This window comes from Pogona vitticeps, chromosome 1 (genome assembly GCF_051106095.1).
Source record: "Pogona vitticeps strain Pit_001003342236 chromosome 1, PviZW2.1, whole genome shotgun sequence".
Lineage (NCBI taxonomy): Eukaryota > Metazoa > Chordata > Lepidosauria > Squamata > Agamidae > Pogona > Pogona vitticeps.
In genome coordinates, this window is record NC_135783.1 from 22,129,122 (window position 1) to 22,150,332 (window position 21,211).

The 21,211-nt window shown below is 41.1% G+C and overlaps 1 protein-coding gene across 2 annotated transcripts in view; it reads right to left on the reverse strand.

The window, feature by feature from the left end:
* The window catches only part of PRKCE (protein kinase C epsilon), a 385,401-nt gene that overhangs the window by 26,516 nt on the left and 337,674 nt on the right, over positions 1-21,211 (reverse strand). For both annotated transcript variants that reach the window (XM_072989347.2, XM_072989353.2), the window contains exons 12-13: positions 5,169-5,307; positions 1,714-1,902 (exon numbers count right to left, since the gene is read on the reverse strand). In XM_072989347.2, coding sequence (XP_072845448.1) covers positions 1,714-1,902; positions 5,169-5,307 — 328 coding nt within the window. The remainder of the gene's footprint in view (positions 1-1,713; positions 1,903-5,168; positions 5,308-21,211) is intronic.

Below are 21,211 nucleotides of genomic sequence, written 5' to 3' on the forward strand. Positions count from 1 at the left end.
ATTAAGTGCCTTTTTTGGCAAAGTTGCAAGAAAAACATCCATCCATCTATCCCCAGCCCAATGCAGGTACAGAGAACTGGAGCCTGTCAAGTAGAGTTCTTAGATAATTTTTACAGCATGGATGTGCTGTGTTGTGCATATATGCAGGATTCATTCCTCTTCCAGAGTACCTAAAAAGTGAGTAGATTGTTTTTGCCTTGGATTAAAGAGTTCTTTCTTTCTGGGAATCCTGACAGCCCCATGAAATGGACAATGTGATCTTTAAAATAAAGAGAATTTACTGTAATTTCACATAAACATTCATTAGCTGGATCTTTTGCAAGGAGTCAAGACACCTGCAGCTGTTTGCTTCTGATGCAGACAAGCAGACCTTTCAATGAAACATTGCAGTACAGGGAACTCCTATTAGCGATTCTAGCCAGCCATGCCCTCATCCAGAATACCTCAGTTTCAATTTTCTTCTCCTTATCAACAGTCAGCATTCTGCAATCACTTAGCACTCTCTGTCCTTAATGATTTGTTTTGGGGCAGTTGTTTTCTTTCTACTTTTTATTTTTTAAGTTCTAACAATTTTTTGATAATTTTGTAAACTTTGGCCATTCCCAAGCTCCCTTGTGAGTGGATGGCGCTGGTTTGGTAACAGAAGGCCGATCACTCAATGAACTGAAAATATGATCAGTATAAATGGCTCATGTTAGAAATTATTCAGATTAAGGGAGATTTAAATGAAATTAGAATCTTATTTAGATGTCATATTAGTGTCTAATTTAATTTCACCTTCAAATTGTTAATTTCAATTAAGCATGTCTTATGATAGACAATTTGCCATACTATGTTTAGACATCCCTTTAGTTAGAACTGCTGGACAATTCAGTGGTTTAAGGTTGGGAGTTTGATTCCCCACTATGCCTTCTTGACAGGGGCTGGATTCAATGATCCAATGGGGTTCCTTCCAGCTCTGCAGTTCAAAGATGATGATGATGATTAAGGGACATTCCTTTTTTTTTTTTTTGACAGCAGGCTGGGTATGTACTTTGTCTAAACTAACAAACCTCCAATATTAATGATACTGAACATAAATGTTTTGAGGGACTGTCTCATGTCAAACAAAGACACACATATTAAACTAACATCCTATTAATTTTCTCCTTTTTAAAAAAGGCAATGGAGGCAAAGAAACATTTTAAACAGTAAGCAGGAATTTGAACCTAGCCTGCACTCCTTTGCGGGCTTACTTAGGAGTAAGTCCAACTAAAATTAATCAGCCATTCTTCTCGGATAATGGAACAAAGGACTGATCTGTTGTTCTAATAAGTTTGTTTTTGGATCAGGGCCTGATGTAAACGTGAAGGCTGTGTTTCTTTAATTACATAATCCTTCCCCTGCTGGAGCAGCCACACAGTATGCAGCGTCAGCCTGATAAGGGGCTTCAGTTGTTTCTGGTTTTTTTTTTTTAACTTCTTCCTGAAACATGACTCTTGAGTGTGTACATTTATACAGTAATATGGCCGCAAAGAAACAAACATTTTGTCCCTTTCCCACAAGAAGTGTAATTCATTCTGGATCCCCTTAATACTGACAATGACTCTGTGAACTGTGGCTGAACTCCCAGTGGTGAGTGTTCTTCTAACTGTGGAAGAGAAATCAGATTTAAGAAGAGAGATAGCAAGATAGATACAAAAGGGCAAGGGGAATATGAGAGCCATGTCTTACAGCTTTCAAAATGCTGACAGCTTCTTTGCTAAGCCACACTGGATACAGGACATCATCATGCAGGATGGACTCAAAGAGGTCATCTTCATTGTCAGCTTCAAATGGAGGTTGCCCAGCCATCATTTCATACATGAGAACACCAAGTGCCCACCAATCTACTGAGGGACCATATTCCAATTCCTGGAGGATCTGATGGGGAAATCAAGAAGGGAGACATTTATTTTATATATTTAATTGATATCATTAATAGAATGCCTTTCTCCTGATGAGGAGACTCAAGGTGGCTCAAGCTGCTAACATAAAATTAAAAACACGATAAATTACACATTAAAAACAATTAAATGATCATAGTAATTTAAAATACACTGAATGATTAAAAACATGTAACATTTAAACTTATTTAGATAAACACAAGCATTCAGAGAATCAATTATGATTATTAAAAGCCTGCCTGAAGAGGTAAGTCCAACTATCAGAGGATGGATAAAAGTGAGGGGATAAAAGTAGCCTCCCAAAGGAGAGCATTCCACAACCTGTGAGCAGCCACAGAAAACACCCTCTCTCGTGTCCCATCAAACATGCCTGAAATGGCAATGGACTAAGAGAAAGGGATTCACTGATGATCCTGAAGATCAGGAAGGCTCATATGGGGAGATATGACAGCTTGGACCCTTCAGATAGCCAGGACCCAAACAGTACAGGGCTGTGTTTCCCAACCTGGAGGCCGAGACCGCCAAAGAGGTCACAACTTGCTTTTTGGAGGGGTTGCAGGTCACCTTATATGTGTTGTAAGGTAAAGGTAAAGGTTCCCCTTGACAATTTTTGTCCAGTCGTGTTCGACTCTAGGGGGCGGTGCTCATCCCCGTTTCCAAGCCATAGAGCCAGCGTTTGTCCGAAGACAATCTTTCCGTGGTCACATGGCCAGTGCGACTTAGACACGGAACGCTGTTTACCTTCCCACCGAGGTGGTCCCTATTGATCTACTCGCATTTGCATGCTTTCGAACCGCTAGGTTGGCGGGAGCTGGGACAAGCGACGGGCGCTCACTCCGTCGCGTGGATTCGATCTTACTGCTTGGTCTTCTGACCCTGCAGCACAGGCTTCTGCCGTTTAGCCCGCAGCGCCACCACGTCCCTTATATGTGTTGTAGCTCTTTTCAAATAATGCTTTCCTTGACTTTTCTGAGAGGGATATTAAAGTAAGTGTGTATGTGTATGTATGAGAAATAGGACCTTTGGGGAAGAAAGAAGCCTTTACTTTCTGAGAAGGAATGACTAGAGTTATTTTTTTTACAAAAAGAGAAATGCTAACATAAAGATATAATTGCTGCCACTCCCACAAGAAATGACACATCTGGATAGCCTACTGAAGGAGAGGAAAGGGGAAAAGAACCTTCCCCCACAAAGCTTTATGATAGTTATGCCTCACAACATGAACACAACTGAATTCATCAATGAATTCTTCAATATATAGTCACTATATATTGCATCATGTATCTGTGAAAATATTTTACATGTCCAGTGTATGAGTGGGAGAAACTAGTCAAAACATTTATAATGCTGGTTCATAGAATGAGACAGTCTACTTGATGTTTCCTCATGCCAATGATGTACACCTTATCCTGACATCGTATCCATGAAATTCTGTAAAGAACTGCTTGTTTTCAATTTTGCAAAGGCCTATGAGATCTGTCATCAGAAAGTAATGTGGGTTGTTTTACAGCATGTAAAAAATATTCACATTGTCAGTCAAGGAAACTTATAGGGCAGTGATGGGCATGCTTTAATTTTTGACCCATCAGGACAGCCCCTTCATTTTGTTGTGACACACTGGCTGGCATCCTGTTGCTTAGCAAGTCGCATTAGAGTAAGTCCATTGAATCAGGGGGGTTGGTAAATCACCTCCTCCACAAGTTCCATTGATTCAAATGGCCAGCCCTATTTGTAATTTAGCAAGTCACAACTAAAGTAGGCCCATTTAAGTCAACGGAAATGATGGAGGAGTTGACCCAACAAATCCTCACTGATCCGGTTGGTCTACTCTAGTGTGACTTACTATGCTAAGCAGCAGGATTTCATCTATTCCATTCTGCCCCTCCATTTTATTTCCCTTCAACATTGGTAACTTCCCTGCTCATTGTAGGTCAAAGGGAAACAAGTAGAGGAGTGATGATCGGCTTGGAAGCAAAAAAGCAAAAAGATCCAACACAAAATATGAGTATAAGAAAAACAACCAGAGTAAAATTCAACAGGATACAATGGGTCAGCCAAGTGCTGCTTTGATTTCCCCAAGGCTAGAAGGTCATCCAATGAAGCTGAATGAGGGGAAATCCAGGCTAACCCAAAGTGCTTTTCATGCCTGTGCATGGTTGAACTTGGTGCTGCCCACCAAGGGACAAATTCATGGCAGATAAGCCTATTAACAGCTACTGGGTTGAGTGGCCATTCTGCAGGTAGGAGAGGGTGCTATTGCCCTCATATCCTCTTTGTTGGCTGTTTTCCACAGTGGCTGGCCACTGTAGAAAACAGGTTACTGCACTCGTTTGATCCAACAGGGCTTTTCTTTCGTCTTTACCATGTATATAACAAGAGAGACTAATCTTGAGTGACACCAGCTCCTTTCTACTGCATTTTCTAGAGAAGCAGTTATTTGTCTCTTCCTGTTCCTCCATATTAATTCTCTTCCCCCCCCCCATGCATAGAGCAACAAAAATAGTGGGATTGTATAACAGTTCACTGAAGCTTGGGGGAAAGAAGTTAATAACTGGAATCACATTTTATAAGTAGCCTCTTCCCTGGATGCAGAACTTGGAAAAATTACTGTTTCAATGACAGTGTCTAGAATCTTCTTGTTATCAGTGGCCACACATATATTCCAAAAACGTAACTTTTTCAGGGTCTGCTAGTATAGTGGAACCATGGGAAATCTCTGTTTCCTGATTTATTTAAGTCATGTTATATACTTTGGGACTAGTTTAAAAAGCAAAAAAAGTTCTACTCATGGGTTGGCCCTAGACAAATTCCCCCATGTGATCATGCTCTGGTTCATGCACACATATGGCTAAATATGGCTCCTTTCCTCCATGAAGTGACTATGTACATGAAAGTATAATGATTCCTACAATCACAGCAGTGCCAATAAAAATATAATGTCCAACTTGATGAAGACGCCTGCAGAAGAGTCCAAAAGCTAGCTTCTGTTTGTGAAATTTTAGTGATTCAATAAAGATCTCACACCCCCTTCACCTCCCGGGAATGGCTAAAATCCCACATGGCCAAGGATAAAGACAATCCCAAATTCTTGTGAGAATGGTGCTGTCCTGCAGGACAATTTTGCCAATAGAGAAAAACTTGAATATGGCAGCATGAGGGTAAGTGTCCCACATGTGAATTGATCTGGTGTATAAGCCTGCATAATAGGAAATGCTTTTCTGCACTTTTAGATACAAACTATACCTCTGGAGCTATATAATCTGGTGTTCCACAAAAGGTAGTAGTCGTTACGCCGTTCAAGATCCCTTCCTTACACATTCCAAAGTCAGCCAGTTTGCAGTGACCTTCTGCATCTAGAAGAATATTATCCAGTTTCAGGTCCCTTTAATCAAGAAAGAAACAGAAAGGTTATTATACCTTAACAACAGAGCAAAGTAATGCAAAGCAAAACCATTTTTCTTCAATTATTTGGAAAAAGCTAGCACAATTCATTTTGTCATTTAAGAACAGAGCACCAAATGGGCATCAGTAATTTAATACAGCAAAATAAACCCAACGAAATATTTCAAAACATCAGATGAAGCAGACTAATTTGGAACAGCTATATTTATACTTCCTTAGTAAATAATATAACTTTTTAAAAACTCTTCATTAAGCTGACATACACATTGAAATGTTTCATTCTTGGATTTATTTTACCTAATTTATTAAAGGTTTCATGTAAATTTGCTGGACATTGATTTACCGTTCAGTGACAAAACACTAAGGATGCTCTCTCTTGTTCCAAGCATAACCATCCATCTTCTTTCATACTTGTTTCTGTTGAACAGTTTTTCAAAAAGATCTTTTTAACACCTTGCAGTATTACAACTTTATGAACATGGCAAGGGGACAGAGTCCCAGACTCGTCTCAAAGAACCAGTGAAGCTACTTCGCTAGCAGGAGAGCATGCCAGTAAATGTGAATCTCTGGGACACAACAAAACCTACAGAACCATCCATCTTTCCTTTTGTTAGTTTTGCTGTTTTGATGCCAACTATCTGCCTTTAAATCAAAGTTTATGCAAAGACATAATGCTGAGAAGTTAGGAGGCAACCATTTCTTAAATTTCTCTTTTTAAATTCTAACTTGAAGACCAAAAGAAAGTGCAGCCCCAAAGGCAAGTTCTATTCATGGTTTGGCTACACCTGATTTTAAATGGTGTGAGCAGAAAAAAAAGTGTCTGGCTTGTGCCAATGCAGTGGCGATAGATTAAATTGTATTTCTTCAAAACTGGATTGCTAATGTCTGTCATATGGATAATTCAATCAATTAGGTGAAGGTAAAGGTTCCCCTTGACATTTAGTCCAGTTGTGTCCGACTCTAGGGGGCGGTGCTCATCCCCGTTTCCAAGCTGTAGAGCCAGCGTTTGTCCGAAGACAGTTTCCGTGGTCACATGGCCAGTGCAAGTAGTCACGGAACGCCGTTACCTTCCCACCGAGATGGTACCTATTTATCTACTTGCATTTGCATGCTTTTGAACTGCTAGGTTGGCAGAAGCTGGAACAAGCGACAGGAGCTCACTCCGTCACATGGATTTGATCTTACGACTGCTGGTCTTCCGACCTTGCAGCACAGAGGCTTCTGCGGTTTAACCCGCAGCGCTACCATGTCCCTCCAGTCAATTAGGTTAGTGCAATAAACTTCCTTTCTGAGAAAACAGAAGATCCAAATTAATAGAATAGGTTGGGCTTTGGATTCAATTACCCATAACTCTTTATTCACACAAAGGACTTGCAAATATGTGAAGAAATTGCTGAGAAGTCTAGAAAGATATCAGTTAACTGTGGTGCTGGTTTATGAGAAGAAACTTCTTAAATTATCATTTTGCCAGATTTAAATTAGTTAAGAAAGATGCATGGTTCTCTCTTTCCCAAATAGTCACAGACATATGGATGTAATAGATCCATTGGCAAAATCATTTCTGATTTCAGAAGAATGCATACAAACTGGAACAAGTTCAGAGGAGGGCAACAGAACTGGGCATGTTTAGTCTTGAGAAAAGAAAACTGAGGGGAGATAAGATAGCACTTTTCAAATTTTTGAAAGGTTGTCATACAGACATGGGTCAGGATCTATTCTCAATCCCTCTAAATACAGAGCATGAAATAGTGGGTTCAAGTTACAAGGAAGCCAGATTTTGGCTGAATGTCATGAAAAACTTCATGACTATAAGAGCAGTTTGACAATGGAACCAATTACCTCAGGAAGTGGTGAGTGCTCTGATACTGGAGGTATTCATGAGAAGATTAGACAACCATCTGTCAGATATACTTTGACTAGGATCCCTGCATTGAGCAGGTGATTGGACTCGATGGCCTTATAAGCCTGTTTCAACACCATGATTCTATGATTCTTTGATTAACTTTGCTTTATAAAACCAGGAATGAGTCTTGAATCAGAGAGCCTCTCTAACCCTTTTTGTGTAAACAGAGTGGCTTGATGTATTCTCAAAGGCTTTTATGGCTGGGATCTGATAGTTATTGTGGGTTTTTAAGGCTCTTTGTTCTGAAGGTTGTCCTTCCTAACGTTTCACCAGTCTCTGTGGCCAGCATCTTCAGAGGACAGGAGTCAGAACTCTGTGTTCTCGTGCAGTTTGTTTGGATAGCAGAGTATTTATAACTGTGGGATCAGCTTTTGTCCTTTTCAGGAGATGGGTGATTGTGGTGATCAGCGTGTTTTTTGTTGTGGGTGTATTGTTGTGATAAGAGGGATATATCATCTGTCACTGAGTTGATGGGTGTCATTAGCTGGTCTTTTGTGTGCAGTGATCACCGGTCCTTGTGGTCGGGTAGAGTTTGTTGACCTTTTGCAGGCTGTATTTTTCAGTGCTGGGAGTCAGCTTTGTTGAGTTTTAAATTTTCTTCTTTTTTTGTTGAAGCTCTGCTGGTGTTTGTGGATTTCAATAGCTTCCCTGTGCAGTCTAACATAATGATTGCTGGTGTTGTCCAGCACTTCAGTATTTTGAAATAGAATTTCATGTCCTGCTCGTTTTAGGGCATGTTCAGCTACTGTTGATTTTTCCGGTTGTATTAGTCTGCAGTGTCTCTCATGTTCTTTGATTCTGGTGTGGATGCTGCGTTTTGTGGTTCCAATATATACCTGGCCACAACTGCAAGGTATCCGGTATACTCCTGTAGTGGTGAGGGGGTTCCTTTTGTCCTTTGCTGACCGTAACATTTGTTGTATTTTTGTGGTGGGCCTGAATACTGTTTATAGTTTGTGTTTTTTCAAAAGTTTCCTCATGCGGTCTGTGACCCCTTTGATGTATGGCAGAAATACTTTATTTGTGGGTGGCTGCTTTTCCTCTTCAGTTTGGTTTTGTTTTCTTGGTTTGATGGCTCTTGTGATTTAATTATTGGAGTAGCTATATGCCTGTAGGTCCCAATTCAGATGGTTGAGTTCAGTGCTTATTTTATTTTATTAGATTTATACTCCACCCATCTAGACCATAGGCCTACTCTGAGAAATTGAGCTCCACAGTTCTGATTTGCACGGTCCACCAGTGTTTTGATTATGTTTCTTTTTTGTTGTGGGTGGTGGTTGGAGTTTTTGTGTAGGTACCGGTCTGTGTGGGTGGCTTTTCTGTAGACCTTGTGTCCCAATAGGAGGTAAGTTTTGCGTATGACCATGACATCTCAGAAAGAGAGTTGGCCCTCTATTTTTTTAGAGTGGATTAAAATAAAATATTTTAAAACAATAAAATATCAAATAGTTTGCCAACTGTACAGAATGCTTTCATGTGAGAAGAATGGTTTGGTGAGTTCTACATATAGTCTACAATGTATCTATTAGTCCTCTAGTCAGTGGTTCCCAACCCTGGGTAATTCAGATTCAAACATATACTGCTCTAATACAGTACATATAACTGATGTTCTGATTCAACAGAAAGAAACAGAGAAGAGTTACCGAACAGAAACCCATCAGATTCCAACCCTGCTTTGTTTAATGCATACAAATATTTGCCAGGTTTCTCTGCTTGCGTGAATCTGCTTTTCTCAAGATCTCTTATTTTCTTCTTCTCCTCCCACCACCAAAGCTGGGCATCATCACTGGCACTGAAGTAGTTCTAAACAGAGATGCTGTGTTGCATCTAAACTGGTCTCCCGGTTTCTTCAGCCAGTAGGTCTTAGTCACTTCTGCAAAACCCCACCCACATTTATTGTACTATGAACAATCAGGTGCAATAATCTATACTTTTTATTTCTCATTAGCTGACCAAAATATTTTAGCATTCTGCATTTATGCACCAGTAATCCATGAGGCTTCTAAGCATCTCAGTGGGGCTTCTTAGGGTTTGGAAAATATTACTGTACCAATTAGAGAACTAAGACTTGTGTCACAACACACACACACACACACACACACACACACACACATACATACAGGGCTGCTTTCTGTCTCAATTCAGGGATGCCTGGGGAGTTTTTGGCAGGGAGCCACAAGTTTCCTGAAGAATGTCAATGAAGCAAGAGAGAGAAGTTAGGATTGTTCATCATTGTCAATCCTAAAGAGATTTCCATCTCCAGAAATTATCTAAAATATCCCAAGAATGGATTTGCATGCTGTGTAAAGAGAAGACTTTGAGACTCTGCTTTTATAAGATGGGCTCTTACCCACTACATCCTCACCTATTTTCCTGGGGAAAACACTTCACACAAGGCAGAAAGGTAGAAAACATTACCCATCAATTAAAGACATGTAGTTTTATGATGAGACAGGAATCTGCATGCATCTTGTGTCACTTCTGAGTTGTTGGACACATTATGTTGATGATAGAATTTTGAATCAAACTTGTTAGATGCTGGTGGGACAATGATATCATACTTTTCAATAACTCAGTTTCAGAAAAATAAACAACCCAAAGAAACAAAGCAAGCAAAATTCAATTACAGAGCTATGCAAAAGTGTTCTCCATTCAGAAGTTTTTTACTGGGAGTGTTGAAAAACACAACCTTTAACCATCACCAATTTGATACATAAAATTCTGCAGCCTGATTTTGAGTGACACACTAGCCTGGCCTTCTCATGGAATTTAATATTTAATATTCCCATTACAAAAGACAGCAAACAGTAATAGAGTTCAATGCAGAAAATAACTAATCCATGTAATATAATAAAGCAAAAAAGCCATACAAAAATCAGATAATATAAGAGGTTTGAAAACACTGCAAGTTAAAAACACAAGTGAATTCAAAATATGGATCAAAACACAAAGAAAAACTAAGTTCATGTAGCAAACCCAATTTCTGTTGAATAATAAGGGTCTAAATTGAATGAAATGCTAATGGAGTGAAAACCTCTCTTAATGCAGTAGTACTAGATTCTACTATGGTGCAAGAGTCATGCAAGTGGTTATAAAAACATGTCATCTTCATTGTGCATCCACCTGTATAACAAGCACTGTTTTCACTACCTTCTTTATGCTATCCCTGAAAACATGCGACTGCTTCTACAATTAGCGTTGGGCTACTGCAGGGGTCTCAAACTCAATTTACCTGGGGGCCGCTGGAGGCAGACTCTGGATGAGGCTGGGCCACATCAGATTTTCCGCCAAACACAGCAAGAGCCCGAGAAAGCCACCCAGGAGTTTCCTTAGCCTGGCTGGGCTCCGAGGAGGAGGAGGGGCGCGCGAGCCCTAGTCTCTGGCTACGACCCCCTCCAGCTCCTTCTTCACTACTACCACCACCAGCAGCAGCAGGATGAAGAAGCGGAGAAGGGAGGGAGCGCCAGCGACCGCCTAGCGGAGGGGAGAGGGCACAACATAAAATTTTTTTAAAACCCTTACAGAATTTGCCTTGCCAAAGGAGAAAAGCCCCCACTGGTACCTGCAAAATTAAACAGAATGGAGCGGGGACCCCCCAGAGGTGCACATGTGCACGTGCGGATACACACACACACACCCCGGCAACCGTCCTCTGAGGCCCTTCAAAAAAAGGCGTACTCAGCAGCAGCAGCTACCCCCACCACGACAGAAGAGCAAACTTTGCCCAAGCAGCCTCGGGAGCCAAGGTGGCTGAAGCAGGACGAAGAGGAGGAGAAGGAAGCACCGCCGGGCACTGAGGCGGCCACTGGTCAGGCTGGTGCTGGGAGTACCGAGAGAGAAAGAGAGCTGCTTCCCTGGAAGAGGTGGTGGCAGCTGCTGTTGGCAGCTTGGAGGTGCTCTTTGAGGATGAGCCAGGAGCAAGTTCCGCTCTCAGGCATCGCTCGGCGGCAGCTCGGGCACTCAGGGAAAAGGGCCGGCAGTATGCCTTGCTTGCCGGCTCTCCCCCAAGACAGCGCCTCTTGCATCCTCCATCTGGAACTGCAGCCTGCCAGCCAGCCTGCCTGTCTGCCGGCTGGCAGGCTGCAGTTCCGGATGGAGGGTGCCAGAGGCACTGTCTTGGGGGGAGAGCCAGTGAGCCAGGTGAGGCTTTTTAAAAATTCTTGACAGCAGAGGACACGTGGGCGCTTTGGGGGGGGGCAGGCAAGGTGGGCGCCACAAACTATCATCTGGCAGGCCGCAAATGGCCCCTGGGCTACTGCAATGTTTGAGACCCCTGGGCTACTGCAATGTTTGAGACCCCTGGGCTACTGCAATGACATTATTGGTACAGGAAAGACTTTTTATCCCCAGCAGAAGACTGGCCACAAGTATGTGTTGGGGAGGTAAAAAATCTGGCTGCAACTAGGAAGAAGACCCTTTCTTGCGTTCTTATCAAATATACACCAGAGTTTCCATCCTTGCAGCTTGGTGGTCCTTTCAAGACTTCCTCAGTGAAAGGTCAGAAATACAACATTTCTGAGAATTTTAAAACACAAAAGGCAAGGCTTGTAACAGCCTTTATCTTAACATAAAACATGAGAGTAATCTAAATCTCATCATGTTTAAAGAACCTGAGTTTTAACCGTAAATGTTAACATGCTATGATGATAAAAACAGACCAATATCTACAGATACACAACTTAGAGTAAAGACTAACTAAGGCTCACCAGTTTATTACTAAGAAAGCTTAAGGAGCCTGATTCCGCCAAAATTGCCCCTGAAACCAACTGCAAGCAATTGGACCATCAAGCCTTTCTACTCTTGAGGAGCCATCCCTGATTTCCGAGGAGCCCTCTTACTCTAAAGGAGCTTGGTGACACAACCTAGCAGTGTGTACTTCAAACACACACACCCAGATTTCTCTTAATATCTATGCCAATTCTCACATTTCTACATTCATAATCCTGGTACCTTGTAGGGCAGATGAGAGGGAAAATTCTTTTAAGTCACAGCAAAAGGCCTTTGAGCCTTGTCTAGCCACTAAACCAATCCTTTCCTTCTGCCTTCTTCCCAATTTACATGTTTTAAAATTCAAAGCTCACAAGGTCGGAGTGGATCAAGTTACATAAACTAAAGAATTCCCACCACTTGGTATGGCTCTCTTGCTGGTATTTCATTACATCCCAGGGTAAAATAGCATTTTAATTAAAAAAAAAAAAGAACAGATTTCTCAGCTGTGCTCTCAAGGGTATCCTCGAGGGAAAGGAACAACTCGCTTTAAAGCTTCATGATGTTCCCCACCCCATGTTTCCATTGCTGAAGGATGGACTTCAGGAGTTCATTGAAACAGGAAGTCTTTCCATGGACAAATTAATACAGATGACTGTTACATAAAAACAGATGCTCCCATTATTTATGGAACTTGAGCATAATGAAACAGTACAAGTATGTGGTTCCCTAACAAGCTATTGACTTATAAGGACTACTACCAGGAATGGCTTGATTTCTCCTACCAGAGAGTTTCCAACTGCAAAGTTCACATAATTCATCTTGAGTGTGTGTCTGAGAAAAGAAAATCATTTGCTCATGCCTTTGGAATGACAGATTCATTGTTAAACTAAGTCAGTTTCCTAGATCTACAATAATAGTAGGTCTACCAATCACAGTGCTGAAAACATTTTCTACACAGTAACAGTCAGGGAGAAGATGGGTGGGTAAGCGTGTTACTACAGCTGTGGCAATCCTGTTCAGCACATCCATTGCTTGAATCTGCGACAAAGAGAATGAAATGCTAATGCAAGGTCTCCCTTCTGTTAGAGATTTCAATGAATACGAAGATCTTTCTGGTGATCTGAATGTCTGGCATGAAGATTGCATAAACTACAATGAGGCATCCATATAATCTGTCAGAGGCGACTGCTAAAGAAGAATTGCTGGATAGCTCAGTGGTTTAGGTAGAGGTTGTGAATTTGATTCCCCACTGTACCTCCTTAACATGGCCTGGACTTAATGATTTATAGGGTCCCCTCCAGCTATACAATTCTAAGTTTATAATGATGAATGATTATTGTTCCCTTTGGGGACCAAACCTGAAGCTTTGGGGCACAAAATGGACATGATATGGAAGCATTTGGCCCAGTAATTTTGATAAATTTCAAGATAAGGTTGGATGTACCTTGTATGACTCCCTGCAGAAAGAAGCAACACTCACCTCCACAGCTTTCACATTTGCAAAGCTGCAGGGCGTTTGGAAAAAAAAAATAAACTGTACAGAAAGCAATACATACATTTCAAAATGGGATTGATTAAAATGCCTACAATTGGAGGAAAACCCTCAAAAACATGTTTTAATCAATAGGGGGGAATGAATATATTTGGAAAATTGCATGCATTTTTTAACATGGAAAATGGTGGGGTGGGGGTGGGGAGTCTCACAACTGGGTATGAAACCAAGATGGGAAGAAAAAGTCAGATGGAATTTAAAATACAATTAAATTGAGACTGAGTTATTGGGACACTCTTACTCTCAGGGAGTCAGATTTGGCTCAAGAATGATCAGTTTATATAGTAATTGACTGTAGGATAAGCCCTCCCAAAGTGCAACAGGGGGATCAGATCTTGTCAGCAATTTGTATGTATTAAGTTCAGAACAATGTAATCACCCTTGGTTATTCATTCACCTTATACCAGAGGGCTTCCAAGAGCAATTAAATGGTCTACTGCTTAAATAGTGGCATAAAAATTCTACAGCTTGTCAGATAAATAATAGTTTTTTTATCTAGCGGATAAAATGATAGCCTTTTAAAAGATTCCAAACACCTGCTGAACTAATAGTACTGGAACGACTCTGGTGAGTTGGCACAGGGCATGAATATACATGCCTTAGACTGCTTAAGTACATAGTTACCTAAAACACATTATATTTTGGAGGGTTCAAAATCTCTTTAAAAACAGAACCCTATTATTTCATTTACTCAATGCTGCTGCTGATGCTTCATAGAACTGAACATTAAAACAAGGCAAATCAAACATGAGGCATGGCCACGAAAATTTTGACCAGTTGGATAGGCTGTACAGCATATACATGTTCTGTCCACAAACAGAGGAGAAAGGCCAGTAGCAACATCTTTGCTTCCACCAGAATCTGCTGCCTATGGCACTTACCTCACTCTGTCTAAGAGTAGGGCTGGACTTGAAGGCAAAAAACGACTATTGGAATACCAAGTGTTGGGTATGATGAGATAGCAGTGACTGGCTGTGAAGAGCACAGTATTGGTTCATAAGTCCTTGTAGTTTCTTACAGTGATTCCTAGCATTGGTCCCCAGACGTTCTTGGACTAAAACTAAAACTCCCAGAAGCCTTCACCGCTAGTTGTGCTGGCCAGGATTTCTGACAGTTGTAGTCCAAGAATATCTGGGGACCCAGTGTTGGGAACCACTGTTCTCGAAGTATAATGGACCATTATGGCCTACTGTAAATCCTCAGTACCACATAATGTTCGTAGCTAAGTTAGGATTTCCCACAGTATATCCTTTACCGCTGCATTACAATTATCACTGAAAGCCAGGGCTAAATCATACTTTACCATTAGCCCAGCACTAGAAGCAGAAATCCATTAGTACTCTAGATGTGGGATTCGAACACCCTTTTGTGATGGAGCAATCATACTTGCAAATAGTGTTTCTGCCTTTGCTTATCTCCCAGTGACTAATCACAAAGATGCAAACTAATCTGCAAACTATAGAATCTCCTCTTCTAATGATGGGTTATCTGTAACACATACTTTGGTCCTTGTGTTAATTACCAGTTAGACTGCTGGACTAGGACAGAGAGACTGTGCTTTAAAGTTCCATTCAGCTATGAAGCTAATTGGCAGAGACCTTGAGTGAACCTAAGTTACCTCGCAGGGTTGTTCTGAAGATAAAATGGAGGCTGAATGGAGGTTTTGGTATATATGTAGTGTTGGCAAAGTTTATTCCTTTCATTTAAAAAAAATAGGATGGAAGTTAAAAACAACCACTTTTAAAAAACTAATAATGAGCCTCTCTAAAATTCAGAAAGAGTTTTATTTGGAAGGAAAGGTGCCACAACCTAACCTCTGACAGTAAAGGAGAATAGGTGATCTTAATTAATCAACAGTTCAGGTGGGTGCAGGTGATCCATTAGACCAGTGGTTCCCATCCTTGGATCCCTAGATATTCTTAGACTACAATTCCCAGAAGCCCTTGCCAGCACAGCTAGTGGTGAAGGATTCTGGAAATTGCAGTTCATGAAAGTCTAGGGACCCAAGGTTGGGAACCATCGCATTAGACACTTGAATTGCACACAGTGCTCTTAAGATTAAAACAAGAATTATTGATTGAAATGCACCCAAATAATGCTTTGAATATTTTTATTAGTGCATTTGAACAGTGGCAATTGTTGACATTTAGCGATGTGGTTTCTGGACTGTAGGGAAATAAATATCTTGATCATTATTTCCAAAAGGTTTTCAAAGAGCACATCCTTATCTTACATGGGAAACCATTACCCCCCCACACACACACAGTTTCCAGAATCCCATCGAATTACATGGCGACTGTGCGAATTCTGCTGAAAAAATGCATCATTTCCCATTTCTGGTCAGAAGATAGCAAAATGCAAACATTTTTTGGTATTATTTTTCTAGAATTTTCTCTGGGCACTATGCTATCATGCACTGCATGTTCACATATATTTATTGATTGGTTGACTAGTTGCTTGTATGTTTTATATCCTGCCTGTTCTACAATGGGCTCAAAGTGCTGTGCAGTTTGCTTCACTCACATCAAATCTAGGAGTGAGGCTAGATTGAGAAAAAGTGAGAGGCCCAAAGATAGCTGGTGAGTTTCCTAGCTTATATGGCCTTGAACCAGAATCTTCCCAAGTCACAGTCCCATGCTCTCACTGCTAAATGACCCTGTTCTCTTTTATTCCATGTTCATTCTCATGTCAAATATATGAGAGATTATGGCATACAGTAAAGGCGATATGTGGACTTTTGCCTTTCCTGGCAAAATGAGAGCTATATTTCCTAATTCAGGAAGAAAACACTGGCCTATTTTTTTTCTTTCCTGTGAAGAAAGTCAGTATAGCAACCAAATAATCTACAGTAATTGATGTTTAAAACAGAAGATAAAATATGGTTCCCATACTTCCCCTGAGCAGGATTAGTTTGTCGTTGTTATCGAACAGAAAGCACTGGTCCCCTTCCTACAAAGTCGACAGGAAAAAGGCTGCTCTCTCAGGAATGTAAACTTGGCAGGCTTCTTGGCAGACTCCTGCTGTTTCTCCCTTTCTCATTTTAACAAAAGACCCACACCATTCCCCTAATGTGAAGGCCAAGGCTTTGGTTCGTGTGACATACCATTGTACAGGTGAAGAACACTAAGAAAAGTGCTATTCTTGGAGATTTTACTAAGGATAAAAACCTGATTTAAAAATCACAGCAGTTCTGTTCTTTTCTTTTTGGTCTGTGACTCCCAGAATCCCACAGTGGCTATGCTGGTTGTGGGATTCTGAGAGTTGTGGTTCCCCTCAACAAGAGATGCAAGTTTTTCTGGAGAGGACCACAACTCCCAGAATCTCACAGCCAACATAGCCATTGTGGGATTCTGGGGGTTATAGACCAAAAAACAAACAAACAAACACATGCTTCATTTCTCGATTTTATGCTGAGAATTTTGCCTTTCTAAAATATTTGGCCACTTTAAACCTCAAGGTACTTCATTGCTTGAGAGGTAATAGTAAATGATATCGCCTATATATCCAACCCAAAATTGGGTCAGGATGGTTGTTTTGGCACATAAAGCAGAACATTCCAGAAGCAATTCTCCCCTTTTTTGTAGTAAAAATGAAATTACCACCAAATTAAGCACCAAACTATTAAAGCACCAAATTAAGCACCAATATCCCAAAACTGCTGTCGGAGACAGCCACTTCACTTTGACTAACAGTAGAGCTGGCTTTGCCAAGAGATATTTTCTATGACATAGGAATAAGACAGTTCAGACTGGGTGAAATGCTGTGACCTGGAAAGACCCTACTTCAGATTCTGCCTCAGCCGCAAACTGACTTGGCTAGTTCAGAAGCAGCAGCCAAAGAATGGTTTGTTCACTGTGCCTCAGCACTAGGCATGCCCGGTCCAATATACCAGTGGTTCTTAACCTGGGCAATATCGCCCCCAGGGGGCGTTTTTGTTTTTTAGGGGAGCAATGGAACAGAAGGGGGGTGATAGGTGGGCGATGGAGCCACCGCACCGCCATTGAGGAAGTTATCATTGCACCTCCTCACGCCACCGGATCCAGAGCAGCTGGTGCTGGCAGTGGATGTGGTGCTGCTGTCGCCACCGCCACCATTGCCATTGAGGAAGATATCCTCACCCCCTTCCCTGTGGCATGGCTGCCGCACCGCTTCCACAGGGAGGGGGCAATGATAACTTCCTCAATGGCTCAAGGGGGCGTTTCTTTCAAAAAGGTTTAGAACCACTGGAATATACTACCTGACTTTGTTTGGGCAAACCAGGCCCGGCATTACCAACTGAAGTCTTCAGGCAGCTGTTAAGTCTCAGATAGCCTGATCTACCCCATCATGCTGATGTCTGTCATTTCCTGACCCCTAGAATGACTGTGCTCCAGTGGCCGCCAATTTAGTGGCAACCAACATTTTTGTTCCCCACAAAGCCTCCCCATCACTCTCAAGAACCACAAGAGGAACACTGCAGCTCTAATGGGACCTGCTATTTATTTTTTAATGTCTACCATTTTGTTTTTCTGCACAATTTTGTAGAGTGATGCAATATTCAGGGCATAGGATGGGAGGACATACACTACTAGGTTGTATTAAATTGACACACAGATACCATTTCTTGAAATTACAGGTGAGGCAAAATTCTTTGTGATGGAAGAGCCTGAACAATTGCCACTTTGTTTTCGCCAGAAAGTCTGGTTCTGAGGTGCGTTTTGAATGTTGGGACATCTGAAATGGTTGTCTTTGCTGTGAACAACAGGGATTTCCATTTAATCAGAACGCAGTCAAATAGAGTATCTATGGACAAACACAGAACTTTTTCAGAGTGGGCAAATTCCTTTTCCAGCACTCATTTTACCTCATGTGAGATAAAGTGTTGCATACGAAGAAAGAAAGGACAGTGATTGATGTGGGGCTATTAAAAATATTAAACTGCAATATGCTGCCCTATTGTTAAGCTTGAATCATCAGGAAAAAAGAGACAATTCAAAAATGTTTGGATTTCTATTTATTCATTATGCATTTTATATTTTAAAAAGACTGCCTCCTTAAAGTTATTTTGTCTTTGAAGCAGACCCAAGGGCTTTAATAGTATCCCATGCTGTCTGGGGGTAAGGGAGAGGAAGGATTGAGAGATACGAGATTAAAAGTGAAATCCTATGTATTTGATGCTATATGCTCCCAGAAACTATGGCCCAGTGGAGATGAAAAATTTGCCCTGGTCTTGCCCATGGATTCCTTTTCACTCCTTACTGAATGTTATCTCCTTTGCATTTGCACCAGTTTACTGCTATATAGTTATAACGTCATCAGATTTAATACTAATCATGACTACCTTTTCCAGGATTTGTATATGATCATCAGATCCTAGTTTTGAACTCTGGCTTAAAGTAAGTCATGAGTAGTATTAGCATAGATAAAACTGTAATACAACTCCATGGTTTATACTGAAAATGCCATTCTTACTGGAAATGAGGAGGAACATAATAACCAGAACAATCAGAGTATAGAAATTGGGAAAGTTTATATCTACACTTACATCTCTATCATGTGATAGTAGGTACCATAAAAGGTTCAATTTGCTCCTTCTGTAACTGTACTGTAGTATTCTGTAGATGTACTGTACTATTTCTTTTTATGTCTGAGGAAGTCGGCTTCTCTACGAAAGCTCACACTGAAATATAGCATTTAGCCTTTAAGGTGTCACAACATTTTTGTCTCCTTTATTTTATTTTAATTTTTTTGCCCGAGATGCTAGCCCAGACCAACATGGCTACCTCTTCTAAAACTACAATTATGGAAGGCACTGGATTAAGCCAACAGAGTGTAGTATTTTAAGATTATAATATAATAATAGAAGGTCTCTAAAGGCATGACAAAAAAAATATCAAAAGGCATTGGGACAGGATGGACTTTGATATAACAATGTATCTTTCTATTAAAATATTTATGTGAACTAAGAATGTGATTTTTGCTTTCACTGCAACCACCGGGATCAGATAAGGCCACTTGCATTCAAACATATTTCAGCTAAAACGAGCCTGTAAACAAGTCCCGGGACCGACTGTGCCAGCCCAAAGAGGACATGAACTCCAAAGGCGGAGCCCTTCTCCTGAGCCATAGAGGAGCGGCCTTTTTGAACCTGGGGTAAAATGAGGATAAAGCTGGGCATATAAAAAGGAATTATTACTCACATGAGAAGGCCTCAACTGCACAGGAAATCTGTGAACCGTCAAACCTAATGCACCCATCACCCGTGCCAGTTGTCTGATAATTTTGCAGGACCAAGCAGATAGCAGAAACAGGTTCATCAAGTTTCCAGTGGTCCGCTGTGCATGTACAAGCTGCCCTTGTATACAGAATTAGAATCTCACACAAAAGGACAAGTGACAAGTGTTTCCCTGTTGCTGCTGCTTTTTTTTGTACAGCATTAAAATGTATTTTGTTCTAAATACAGAACAGCATTCAGTCATGCAACCTTTCACCTGCAACCAGATATGGTAGCATCCACTATTTCAGTGGATGCATTTTAGGTCCACCAATTATTAAACTGCAATAGTCCCAAAGTCTGGAATATGACACCCCTCAGTACATTTTAAAGTTTTGTGGTATCCTTTCAAGTCTCTAAGGACACCATTAACAAGATAATTGCTGTTCTTATCTTGTCCCTCACTTGCCACTTGATGTTCTGCTCACCTGTCTTCAACAGTCTGACTTCTCCACCACTCAGAATCACGACTAACATAACCACAGAACCATCACACTGGAAGGAGCCTATAAGGCCATTGAATCTACCCCTTTGCTCAAGGCAGGAATCTGAGTTAAAGTATATCTGACAGATGGCTATCTAACTTCCTCTTGAATACTTCTGGCTCAATGCAGGAGTCCAAATCAAAGAGATCTAACAGTTGTCCAATTTCCCTTAAACGCCCCCAGTGTCAGAGAACTCACCACTTCCTGAGGTAATTGGTTCCAATGTTGGTTATGAAGTTCTTCCTGATTTTCAACCAAAATTTGGCTTCATGTAACCTGGGCCCATTATTATATGTCCTGCACTCTGGAATGATTGAGAATAGATTCTGACCCTCTTCTGTATGATAAACGCCACGTATTTGAAGAGTGGTATCATATGTCTCATAAGTTAAAAGGAAGAGCAAACAATTTTCTGGGTAGAGTCATCTACTTTGTCAGTAGGCTTCCAAAGTCTCAGGAAAAGATGGTTGATGTGGGTTTTCCGCGCTGTTTGGCCATGTTCTTAGGTTTTTCTTCCTAATGTTTTGCCAGTCTCTGTGACCCGCATCTTCAGAGGACAGGAGTCAGAATTCTGCCTGTGCTCTGGTGCAGTTTGTTGGATAGTTGGGTATTTATAGCTGTGGGATCAGCTTTTGTCCTTTTCAGGAGATAGGGTGCTTATGGTGATCAGTATGTTTTTTTATTGTGGGTGTATTGTTGTGATAAGGGGGAGAGATGATCTGTCACTGTGATCGATGGTTGTCATTAGCTGGTCTTATTTGTGCAGTGATCACCGGTCCTTGTGGCTGGGTAGAGTTTGTTGACCTTTTGCAGGCTATATTTTTCAACGCTGGGAGCCAGGCTTTGTTGAGTTTTAGACTTTCTTCTTTTTTTGTTGAAGCTCCGCTGGTGTTTGTGGATTTCAATGGCTTCCCTGTGCAGTCTAACATAATGATTGCTGGTGTTGTCCAGTACTTCAGATTTTTGAAATAGAATTTCACG